The sequence below is a fragment of the Panthera onca genome, chromosome B4 (assembly GCF_046562875.1).
Source record: "Panthera onca isolate mPanOnc1 chromosome B4, mPanOnc1 haplotype 2, whole genome shotgun sequence".
In the NCBI taxonomy this organism is placed as follows: Eukaryota; Metazoa; Chordata; class Mammalia; order Carnivora; family Felidae; genus Panthera; species Panthera onca.
Window position 1 is genome coordinate 77,806,185 of NC_138345.1, and position 13,109 is coordinate 77,819,293.

The 13,109-nt window shown below is 40.9% G+C and overlaps 1 protein-coding gene across 6 annotated transcripts in view; it reads left to right on the plus strand.

Annotated features, from left to right (window-relative positions):
• SCN8A (sodium voltage-gated channel alpha subunit 8) overlaps positions 1-13,109 on the plus strand; it is a 177,248-nt gene that overhangs the window by 88,784 nt on the left and 75,355 nt on the right. For all 6 annotated transcript variants that reach the window (XM_081796162.1, XM_081796165.1, XM_081796166.1 and 3 more), the window contains exons 7-9: positions 7,823-8,044; positions 9,367-9,430; positions 11,323-11,464. In XM_081796162.1, coding sequence (XP_081652288.1) covers positions 7,823-8,044; positions 9,367-9,430; positions 11,323-11,464 — 428 coding nt within the window. The remainder of the gene's footprint in view (positions 1-7,822; positions 8,045-9,366; positions 9,431-11,322; positions 11,465-13,109) is intronic.

A 13,109-nucleotide genomic window follows, 5' to 3' on the forward strand; every position in this document is an offset into this window, starting at 1 on the left:
TGCCACTGCCTTCCCCCTTAGCACCTTTGGTGGATATTCTGACTGCGTCAGAGCAGCCAGGACTCCCAGGAGATGGGACAGTGCACTGCCTCAGTTAGCTCCAGCCTTTTGGATAAGAGGTGCTTTGATTTAGAGCCTTTTCGTGGCTTAGAAAACACGAAACCCACATTCTCACCCTTTTTATTTGCTGACTCAAGATCTAGACAGGCATCACACATGGTTTGCCTTTTGCTTCAGAGAGCTTGGCTTCAAGAACAGGGCTTGCAAACTGCATGCTGGAACAGTCAGTTACAGGAAGAGACCCTTCCTTTCTACATTTCCTTTGGTCTGGAATTTGCCACATTCAACTTGACATTGAAGTATACTATGTCGAAATTTATGTCTTAAAACTTTGTTTTTGCTCTATATTCATTTGGGGCCCAGGCGGAAAAATGAGCTTCTGAGTGACTTTGTCAGAAGTTTCATCTTCTCCATTCTTTGACCGTGTGCCACAGGACTGACCTGCCCAAAGACAGGGTGGACATCTCAAAGCAGGCGTCTGAGGTTTTTCCTACAGAGTAGCATTTAATGGTGTAAATAGAATAGGTTGGGATGGCCTTATTTACCAGTTGCTTCTCATTTCTAGCATCATTTCAGTGACTCCTGAAAAGCACTACGTCTCTATTTGCCCACACTGGTTTAATATCATTTTGCTTTCTTTAGAGTTGTAATTTCTTGATTGCTTTTCTCTTTGATTTTTCATTCCTGTGCTTTCATTTCTGTTACTTTCTCTCCTTACCTGTGGTATCAGAGAAGAAGTAGGAAAAATGATGGGCCCTTTTTCCTCCCACCCCAGTATTCACAAAGAAACCATTTTCTTTAAATGTATGCATTATGAATATGGCAATTTCTGCTGCACAGTGAAGGGGGGAAGTGTTTTCAGACTATATTTAGCCTCATTGTTTCCTTTACAGTATTCGAGTTATTAATCCAGTTGCTTTTATGTTTCTCCTTTTCCCACATTGCTTCTCAGAAAAAATAGCCAAAGTTTAACATAGTGGCCCTAAGTGGGGCAACACTGAAGTCTCATACGATCCCACCCATCCACCTTTGGGAGCTAGTTTAAGTTTTGTTGAGACCTTGTGATATAAATCTGGTGTTGAGTAAATAAATCTACTGCCTCTAAATCTCTCCCAATTTATTCCTGGTCTACAGAACCTTCAATAATATCATTGTAAGGCTTGGACCTGTGGCAAGAAAACTGACCTGGCACAGATTTACCCTAGGACTTGTCTGGACCAAGCCAGACTTCAGGAATTGGGGAAACTTACTTCCCCGTGGAGTGAGAACTCCTCGTTACTGCTCTAGAGACCCGTGCCGGTGTGAATTTTGTAGAATTAGCTCACGTTGCTTCAAACCAGATAGATTTTTCAACCTGAGCCACAAACCAGGAAATAGAAATTTACTTTATTTACAATCTGGCATCACCATGGTGGAAGATTTTGATCCCAGCATGCATGGCTGATTTCTCTGGACTTAGCACATAAGCAGGCTTTGTTCACTTGTTCAGGAGATGGCTGGATGTCATGAAAGGTGACAGGAGGTTCAGCGGTGCCTTTGGACATAGAGGCTTCATCTTCTCCTCAAAATTCTTTAAATGGCCCAAATTCCTCTCTGATAGCTGACATTTCTGTACATTAGGTCCAGCTGTCTTTTCCTGATTTACAGTAAATGTATTAACTGCTTCTGCTCAAACACATCCCAGTGCTAGTTAATGTTAGCCTTTTCCAAGAGTTCTCGCTGTCCAATTTGCCCCCATGTGGTTTCTGTTGTGCACTCTGTTGTGTAGGAGTTGTTTGAAGGAGCATTCTGCTCTGTTTTGGATAATCAGTTTTCAGTCGGTATCTTGCTTGTTCTGGTATGTGGTGTTGTGAGCCAGTAGAAGCAGCAAAGCAACTTCTCCTCACAGCCAGCACAGTGGCATTTTCCATTCTTACGTGCATCAGGTTAGAAATTCCACCAGCAGCTTCTTACTTCAGTGACCTGCATTGGTGATAGCAGGACGCACTTTTGCCTGACTGCATTTACTAGAGCATATCAGTCACTGATGGCAAGACTGTAGAGCTTGAGTTCAAGAAATGCATTCTGCGAAAGACTATCAGGTACATGAAAAGACGCTCAATATCACTAATCATTAGGGAAATGCAAGTTAGAACCATAATGAGATATCACCTCACACAGATTAGAATGGCCATCGTCAAAGAGACAAGAGTTAGCAAACACTGGGCATGGATATGGAAAAAAGGGAACCCTTGCACATTGTTGGGATTAGTAAAGTGGTGCAGCCACTATGGGAAACGGTATGAAGTATCCTCAAAACTTAAAAATAGAACTACCATATGATCCAGCATTTCCATTTCTGGGAATACATCCAAAAGAAACGAAAACACTAACTCAAAAAAGATATCTGCACCCCATGCTCATAGCAGCATTATTTACAATAGCCAAGACATGGAAACAACCAAAGTGTCCATGGATGGATCAATAGATAATGTTGTGAGATACACACACACACACACACACACACACACACACACACGCATACATATATACATACATACACACACACACAATGGAATATTATTCAGGTATAAAAAATGAGGAAACCGTACCATTTGTGACAACATGGATGGACCTTGAAGTATTATGCTCAGTAAGATAAGTTGGACAGAGAAATGTATGATCTCACTTATGTGTGGAATCTAAAAACAAACTCATAGAAAAAGAGATCAGATTTGTGGGTACCAGAGGCAGAGTGTGGGAGGAGGAGGAATTGGAGGAAGGTGGCCAAAAGGTACAGACTTCCAGTTATAAGAGAAAGGTAAGTACTAGGGATGGAACGTGTAACATGATGAGTATAGCTAACACTGCTGTGTGATATATAGGAAAGTTGTTAACAGAGTAACTGCTAAGAGTTCTCACCACAAGGAAAAATTTTTTTCCTTTTTTTCTCCCGCCCCCCCTTTTTATTGTACCTATATGAGAAGATGGATGTGAGCTGAGCCTACTATGGTAATCATTTCACATCAAGATGTACGCCTTAAATTTCTACAGTGATATATGTCAATTATTTCTCAATAAAATTGGAAAAAGAAAAAGAAATACATTGACAGCATCCTCTCCCTAACTTGGCACTGATTTCTGCAAATATGGTCATTCACAGTCATCAACCCTAATGGAAGGAAGAAGAGTCTTGGCTGAGGCCAGATGATCCAGTGACCATTTACATTTAATATTGCTGTGTAATTGTGTGTCTGCCTCGGGATGCTAACATCACACTAAATCACCTTTCTTCCTGTGGGACCTGGATGAGAATCTTGGAGAGTAAACTTTTTAGGTGGCCATCGGTAGTGTTATTTAGTGATTATCGTTGCTTAATTAAGATTTGTTTCTCTGATCCCCTGTATACCTGAATGCCATTTCCAACTTGAGTTTCTACTCGAAACTTCTTGAAAGCTGAAAGAACTCTTACCAAGGAGTTGATCTAAACCTCAGACTTCAAAACAAAACACTTGAATTTTTTTTTTTTTTTTTTTTTTTTTTTTTTTTTTTTTTGCTTTCTTGACTCGTGTTTACAGACTTCTTCAGCAATGACATCTGGTTTATGGAGAAAAGATTTGAAACCAGCTGAGTGAGAACATGTAGGTCTATTCCCAGGAAAGTGATGAGTTCCACGTACGGTTGGTGTATTAGTTGAACAACTTTGGTTGCAAGTGAAAGGATATATGAGGACTTCAGGGAACCTAAGGGTTGGAATGCTTTTGGGCTTCTGGAAGCCCGTGAAATCAGAATGTAGTCAGAAAGTTCCAGATACCAGGAAGTACTTTGTCTTAATGTCTTTTTCTCTCCGTGTGCCCATTTCCTTTTTCTATCTCTTAGCTTACTAACTGCCTTTACTTCTCGGGCATATCCTAACATAATGACAGAATAAGGCTACCACTTAGTTCCCAAATTTATGTTATCATTCCTTCTACTCGAAAAGGCTACTGGACTGTCTCTTGTCCCATTCTAAATTCCAGGAGGAGCGGTGCCTGGGTGGCTCAGTCGGTTAAGCATCCAACTTTGGCTCAGGTCATAATCTCACAGTTCGTGAGTTCGAGCCCCGGATCAGGCTCTCTGCTGTCAGCTCTGAGCCTGCTTGGGATACTCTGTCTCTCTCTCTCTCTCTCTCTCTCTCTCTCTCTCTCTGCCCTTCCCCACCCCCTCAAAAATAAACTTAAAACTGATTGAAATTAAAAATAAATGAATGAATAAATAGAGAAATCCATCAATCCTGGAGGAAATGATTGGGATTTAGATCAGATGTCCACCCTGACGTCTATAAACTACTAACAGAAGGTCACTTCCTACATACAAGGTTGCTGAGAGCCCAGGTTTAGAAACAGGGGATTGTTTGAGCCTCGTGGCCTGGAATTTCCTATTATATAGGCCTGGAACTGTCCAGAGAGTCCCAGCCCAGGAAGATCAGATTAGACTCATGCTAAATTGTATGGTTTTTAAATTTTTATTTTATTTTATTTTATTTTATTCATTCATTCACTCATTCATTCATTCACTCATTCATCAAGAGTTCCCAGCCCAGGAAAATCAAATTAGACTCATGCTAAAATTTTATGGGTTTTTAAATTTTATTTAATTTTATGTATGTATTTACATCACAAATGCATTGGTTTGACTATTTTTGTAGTATTTACTCATGTCACTCATATGAATGACAGCTTACAGCTCTTTTCTCAATTCATTTAAAATGGAAATAGAAATGACTTTGAACAATCATCCCATGTTCACATAAGTGTTTGTCTGAACCATTCAGGGGAGATATTCTGAATGATATTAAGCTCTTCTTAAAGAAGTCCAGGAACAGAAACTACAACCATTCTTCAGGGACTTATTCAACTGTTTTGTTTTTTTTAAATCATGCTTTGACTTTGAAAACAGAGCTTTATAATTTTAGGAACCTAGAATTGAATTATTGACCCAGTATAGACCCACCTCAACCGAGCCAAATGCAGGACTTTTCTATTCCTCAGCAACTTATGAAAATAAGACCCATAATACTGCAGCAACTTTTACATCTTGATGGTTGCCTTCTATTTTATACCACCAGTATCTTCTTACTTGCCTGTGTGGCTATGATACAGTTTCTTAGGGCCTTCAAATAAAAGGTTGAAATTTCAGCTACTTAGTCTGAAAGAATAAATATCTCTCCCCTATTCTGAAAGACTTTTCAAGAAGATTCTTCAGTTTTTCCTCCACTGCCCACTGCCACATACTGTGTATGGAAAAATGAGACTGAGGTGGAACCTTGAATTTGCTCTGATGTACAGTGGGTTATAACTAGTGGCTGAGCCAGGACCAGAATTCCTGCTTTCTGATTCCCTATCTGGTGCTCTTTTTGCACAGCCTTATGAGGAGAAAACAATCAGGTTAGAAATGTCCTGTGTCCTGTGCCTTGAATGCAGACAAGCTTTTCCTAATCCTTTCGGTGGCCACAGTCTTCATGGAAGGTCTGTTCCGTAAGAAAGCACAGGCCTTTGCACACTTTTGTATCTCTGCAATCTTAATTTGTAGCTCTTTTTTCTTTAATATCTCTTAGAATCCTTTCAGGTTATCTGTGTGAGAGGAAAGAAAACTTATTCATTTGCTCTTTCAATGAAAATATATTAACTGAGGGGTGCCTGGATGGCTCAGTCAGTTAAGTGTCCAACTTCGGCTCAGGTTATGATCTCATGGTTCGTGAGTTCGAGCCTTGCGTCAGGCTCTCTGCTGTCAGTGCAGAGCGCACTTTGGATCCTCGGTCTCCCTCTCTCTCTGCCCCTCCTCCACTTGCGCTCTCTCTCTCTCTCTCTCTCTCTCAAAAATAAGTGAACTTAAAAAATATGTGTATATATTATATATTTTATATATATATGAAGTGTATGCTTCATGCCAGATCCTGTGCTTTGCACAGCATGCATAACTATTACTGGACTTGTATAGAAAATTCTATCAAATCCAACTTTAAAAATTCCAGGTGGTTACTTGCAAAATACAGCAGAAAAACCCAATCATGTTCATCCCCCCCCCCCCCCATTCAATCACCGTACGAGGTTAGCCACGTAGTGTCATTATCCCAATCATATCTCTTTGAGGAGGGCACTGCGTGTGTAACAGCGATAGCTTGCCAGTGTCAAGTGCCAGGCCCTGTACTTGGTATTTTACATTCATTTTCCTATTTAAACTTCACAACAGCCCAGTGAAGCGTTTTGGTAATACCTTTTTATAGATGAGTAAACTGAGGTTCAGACAAAAATAGTTAACATTTGAGTCTTTGCCGTGTGCCAGGTGCTATGTTAAGTACTTAAATGAATTATGCTCAATCCTCACAACAGCCCTAGAGGTTCAGCTATAATTATTCCCATTTTAAAGATGAAAAACCTAAGATTCCAAAAGGTTAGGTATATTACCCAGGTCACACAAATAGTGGTATAACTTAGTCAAGAGTAGTAATTATATACCTCGCTTCCCACTCCACAGCCAAGATTAGGATTTCTCTTGAATTTCAGTCTGGTATTCCTGCCTTCGGAAGTGGATCAGGAGTATGATCCCTCTCGAGGCCTATGTGTCAAGGCACTGGGTTTGCCTCCCATCTGTCCTGGTACACTGGCATCCCTGGAGTGCTCAGTATATTTTTGGCTATGTCCTATGGATGGCCCGATGCCTAGACGTGCCCGGGAGAGCCTCACACAGAATCCGTTTTGACCCAAGCATCATGAACCCACAACCATGTTCTCCTGTGTCTCCTATCATTAATAACTCCATGTGCAGTTAAGAAAGCTACCTGCAGGTTTAAATTTGAACCAGTGGCTTGCAGTTAAACCTCAAATTCAAGTGGGTTATATGTTTTTTATTTTGTTGTCAATCTAGGATAGAAAAAAAGGTCAGTTGTAGAGAACAGGGCATATGTGTGATACAGAGAAGGTATATTCGTAAATGGAAAGACGAACCATAAATACTGGGTTGATAATAACCTTTTCAATATATTGGCCTTACCAGAGCTCTTGGGAAAATATTTATCGTACTTTCTTACTACTTGGCTTTTAAACTTTCCAGTAGTTCTCTGTCCAACCAGGAACCCTCCTCAATCCCTGTTTTTCCCATTTGTTTATTCAGCAAATATTTACTCAGTACCTGCCATGAGCTAGGCAGTCTAGATACAGCTGTGAATGAGACAGACATAAATAATTAATTATAACCGTGATAAATGCTACAGAGCAAAGTATGAGGTATTATTAAATTATTAATAATAATGGAGGAGAGAGAAGAATTGTAAAGTCCGGGAAGGCTTTCTGGGGGAATTGATATTTAAGCTGAGCCCAAAGGATGAATAGGAGTTAGGCGGGTAGGACAGGGGAATGGAAAGGATGAATAGGAGTTAGGCGGGTAGGACAGGGGAATGGAAGGAAGCATTCCAGGCATAGGGAACAGCCTGTAGGAAGACTATGAGGCAAGTAAGAGCCGGATTCATTCGAGGAGGTAAGCAGCAGTCAGACCCAGGAAAGTATAGGAAGAAAAGAGTCGCATGTTGGAGAATTTCTTTTTAGAAATTAATTGACTCAAGAATTGATACTTCTGGAATGACTGATTGTTGACCCATTGTTATTCCCATGGCATAAGAGATAAAGTGGCCATGGTTCAAGGGTGGTGCTGTGGGGAGGAATAGAAGCCAGTAGCCAAGAGGGAGGCTGGGGGAGGTGGGGAGGGGTATGGGGTGACTCTGATTCTGAGGCTTCTGTCTCCACAGGCCTGAAGACCATTGTGGGTGCCCTAATCCAGTCAGTGAAGAAGCTGTCAGACGTGATGATTCTGACAGTGTTCTGCCTGAGTGTTTTTGCCTTGATTGGACTGCAGCTTTTCATGGGAAATCTGCGAAACAAGTGTGTTGTGTGGCCCATAAACTTCAATGAGAGCTATCTGGAAAATGGCACCAGAGGCTTTGATTGGGAAGAGTATATCAATAATAAAAGTAGGTGGCCCTTTTCCTGCAAGAAGTGAAAGACCAGTCTTTCTGTAGTTTATGTGGTTCAAAGCCATCACTAGGCTTTAAAAGTAGTTGGGCTGGAAAGGAATCCAGTGCTACTGAAGCAACCTGAGGAAGTTACTCCCTTTCCTCGGGGTAGGACTGTGTTCAGAAACGCACTCTGGTTTTGTTTTGTTTTTTTCCTCTCCTTTTAAAACTGAAAATGAAACTATAGCTTTTTTGCAGGCACCCCTAAACTTTTGCTTTGAAAATCAGGCTCATGAGTTTGATAAAAATACCATTTGCTCTAGTTCAGTAAAACGTCAGATATTTAAACATTTAGTTCAGAATATGCATAGTAAGCTCTCTTAATATTACTAAGACTGTCATAGTTGGTCTGGTGTGGGGAGTCAGGTAATCTATAAGTAACCATTTGAGCCTATTATAGTTAAGGAGTTTTAATAATTTCATTTCAGGAACCAAAGCCCTTGGGTCTTACACTAAGGAACATTTGGTGTGATGGTATTTCTATAAAATGGGGAGTGGGGCACCTGGGTGGCTCAGTCGGTTGAGTGTTTCACTTTGGCTCAGATCGTGATCTTGTGGTTCATGAGTTTGAGCCCCACATTGGGCTCTCTGCTGTCAGTACAGAGCCTCCTTCAGATCCTTTGTCTCCCTCTCTCTCTGCCCCTCCCCTGCTCACTCATTCTCTCCCTTTCTCTCTCTCTCTCTCTCTCTCTCTCTCTCAAAAATAAATAAACATGAAAAAATTTCTTTAGTAAAATAAAATGGGGAAAAGTTAACAATACCACTATTAGTCACTCCTGAGAAATAAAGGCAGTTAAGTAGCTGTAAGAAAATGTTGCAAAGGGAATTTCAGGAACACATACAGGAAAGGGAAACATGCCTGCTAATTTAATATAGGACATGGTAATGTGATCAGTGAGGATTTCATTTGTCTTGGGTACAGAAGAAGGATGGAAGGCCAAAGTTGTACAAAGGAATAAAGAACTCAGAAGACTCACTTCTAGACCCCTTAATTTCAAGTCCCAGAAACTAGCGTGAGGATTGGAGATATGAGGGGAAGCCAAGTGTCTGTGAAAAGAACATTGTGTTAGGACTCCTAGTAGCATTTTTCATTTTTAAGTATATATATGAAAATGATTAATGGGAAAGAATTTTTATCAGGTTTTCCTCTGTCAGAAAAGATTTATATGAGCTAAAATCAATAACTGTTTCTGCTGGGGCTAATTAGGAACAGTGAAACTTTATTCTCTCATTCACTTGTATCTGCCTTATTCATTTCCTGCCTCTTCAAACTTTTCTAGCAAATTTTTACACGGTTCCTGGCATGCTGGAACCTTTACTCTGTGGGAACAGTTCTGATGCTGGGTAAGTAGCTCACCTCATTTTGTTCTTGTCCCTTGAAATAATGTGTCAGATGAAAATGGGCAATATTTTCACTTTTCTTTGTGCTCATATAGTAGATCCTAACTAGGTCTGACGTATTGGTTGACTCAGATTTTCTTTCTGTTTCGTATTTGTCCATCCAAAATTGGCATTTCACTAGGAGATGAATGTGCTTATAGTCTCAAGCCAAAATAAGAAATGTAAAAGGCTGGGAAGGATAGAGTCTGCAACACCAGATATGTTGCCTGTCTCTTGTAGATTTCCCCTCATTGTCTTATACCACAATTAAGAACATCTATAGAAGGGACACTGTCTTGGTGACAGATTAGTACCAAGGATGACCTAAAACATGCTAGGCCTGACAGTGTGGGGAGGGAAAAGAGTAGCAACATAGTCTTTTTTTTTGCCATTTTTAAAAAATGGTGGGAAAGTACACAGAACATAAAATTTACCCTCATAACCATTTTTACGCGTACAGTTCAGTGGCATTAAGTACCCGTTAACTACTAACTCCCCATTTCCCCTTCCCCTCCCATTCCACTTTCTCTCTCTATTATTTCGACCACTCTGAGTCTCTCATGTCAGAGGAATCATGCAGCAGTTGTCTTTTTGTGACTGGCTTTTTTCGCTTGGCAGGATGTCCTCAAGGTTTACCCATGTTATTGCATGTGTCAGAATTTCTTTCCTTTTTCATGTTGAGTGATATTCCATTGTCTTTAAAAACCACATTTCATTTATCCATTCGTCCGTCGGCGGACACTCAGGTTGCTCCCATATTTTAGTTATTGTGAGTAATGCTACTGTGAACACAAGTTGCCACCAACATAATGCAAATCTTGATTCTGCTACTTTCAGCTCTAAGACTTTTGGCAAGCCATTTCACTTAGGTGAGCCTCAATTTCTTCACCCATAACACGGAATCAATAAGTCCTGTGCTCGCTTCCTTCAAGGGCTATTGCAATGATGCAATTAGATGACATACATGAAAGTGCTTTGGAAACAGAAAGTCACATAAATGTGAGGGTGTCACATCATTATCCAGGGTGTATTGGCCCTCTAGGAATTGGTGTTTTAAGATGACCGTAACAACTAGATGTCCATTTAATTTCTGTATCTAAGTCAATACCAGAAGTTCCATTGAAATACATATCAGGTGAGTCTAAAAGCAGGAGAACTGGTAAAAACGAGGTCACCGAGATTCCCAGTGTGACATAGGTTGTCTTGGTGAGTATTAAGAGAACAGAGGTGATGAAGAGGAACTTCTAGCTAGCCATTTGTCATTTGGGATCATAGCCAAGAGGAATTTGCTTGAATTGCACATTGGTATGAATCTGGGACAGTGGTTCTCAAATTTTGGTGTGCATACGAATTACCTGGCATGCCTCTTTAAAATGCAGATCCGGGAGGGTGCCTGGGTGGCTCAGTCAGTTGAGCGTCGACTTTGGCTCAGGTCATGATCTCATGGTTTTTGAGTTTGAGCCCCGCATCGGGCTCTGTGCGGCCCAGTGCAAAGCCCGCTTCAGATCCTCGGATCCTGTGTCCCCCTCTCTCTGCCCCTTCTCGACTTGCACTGTCTCAAAAATAAACAAACATTTTTTTTTAATGCAGATTCGTGGCTCCCATATCCAGAGCTTTTATACCTAGGTCTGGGTAGGACATCAGCATTTTCAAGAGGCAAGCCTGGCGATTCTGATCCTAGGCTGTCCCCAAGACATCGTTTTTTGAAATGTTGACCTTTTCTTTTTTTAACACCTATATTTTGGCCTGACTTTCTAGATGGTTATTTGTTATCTCCATAGTCCTAGAGATGACTTATAGTTGATGACTGGGTAGAATGATGTTGAAAAGCCCTGAAATTCCTTTTCTTTTCTCAGACAATGCCCAGAGGGGTACCAGTGTATGAAAGCAGGAAGGAACCCCAACTACGGTTACACAAGCTTTGACACGTTCAGCTGGGCCTTCTTGGCATTATTTCGCCTTATGACCCAGGACTACTGGGAAAATTTGTATCAGCTGGTAAGTAGTACTACCTCTCTTTTGAGTGCTTTTTCTCTTTGGTGACAGAATTTGTATGAGGGTATGGGGTTGGGGACATTCTGTGCAAGAGACCTTCAGGGAAGGCATTGTACAGGATCTTAGGATATTATTTCTCGGAGTCAGCTGACTTACAAAATTAAGTGAATTCTCCCAGCTCTTGCCCCTGTTTCTTTAGTGCCCAGTCATGTAAAGCTTGTAGAGGCTCACAGCCTTGACAGCCTTTTGCCTGGCCTGGGAATCTGCTATCTCGGTTTACTTCCTGTTGTTTCACCAGACCATCTGCAGTGTTTCTCTGCTCAGATTTTTGGCTTAGGGTGTCTTTTTAAGGCATATCAATTAAACATACTCTACAAAGCACCATGCTAGACATTAGAAAGATGAGATTTCTATCCACGAAGACCTTGGATTCTAAACATAACATTTTTGAGATTTGTAACATATGTGGACATATGTTATACAGACAGGTTGTGACAGATTAAAAAAAAAGGTCTGCCATTCTGTTGGGCTATATTGGTGACTAGGCAAGTCATTTAACTTTGCTGGTGGTGATGGAGGAGTAAGTCTAGGTGATTGCTAAGGGTCTTCCAGCTTGGAAATTCCATGATAATTCATTGTTTTCTATTTGACTCTGGTGTTTGGTGATGCCAGTTCAAGAATAAGAAATATGTCTCCTTCAGGCATGAAGGAATGTCTCGAAGGGAAGCTTCTTTTTTTTTTTTTTTTTTTTTTTTTTAATGTTTATTTATTTTTGAGAGTGAGAGAGCCAGAGTGCAAGCAGGGGAGGGACAGAGAGAGAGGGAGACACAGAATCTGAAGCAGCTTCAGGCTGTGAGCCATCAACACAGAGCCCCACGCAGGACTCAAACCTGTGAACCATGAGATCACGACCTGAGCCAAAGTCGGACACTTAACTGACTGAGCCACCCAGGCACCCCTTAAAGGGACTCTTCCAACTCAGATCCTGTAGGACAGCCTAGAGTTCTCTCAGGTTCAAATCTTTCTTGTGAAATATTTGTGGTTGATGCTAAGTTTCATTTATTATTTGTAGTTGAAAAGAATAACAATGGGGGCGTCTGGGTGGCTCAGTCAGTTAAGCGTCAGACTTCAGCTCAGGTCATGATCTCACCGGTGAGAGTTCGAGCCCCACGTCGGGCTCTATGCTGACACCTCAGAGACTGGAGCCTACTTCGAATTCTGTGTCTCCCTCTCTCTGCCCCTCCCCCTGCCTCTCAAAAATAAATAAACGTTAAAAAAAATTTTTTTTTTAAATAATGATGAAAACTAAGTAAGAGTAAGTCGTATATACATAAACTAAAACCCAAGTGTTCTTTGATGTCCATTTGCTCACAGCTAGTGAAAGGACTGGTCCTAGGATCCTCCTTCCTACTTTTTTCTCCACTGTTATTTGTGCCACATCTCTCTTTAAAAACCCACCCTATTGCAGAAGGAAAGGAAGGATGTCACTCAAGATGGGGACTTCTATGACTTGGACCCGATCCCTAAGATGGAATTTATCTGTTAACGCTCTTTGAGGACCAGTAGATAAATGAGCTGAAGTCTTGTATTCATTTCTTTATACTTGTTTTAGAATCAGCTAACGAAGGCAAATATAATTCTTAGCTCG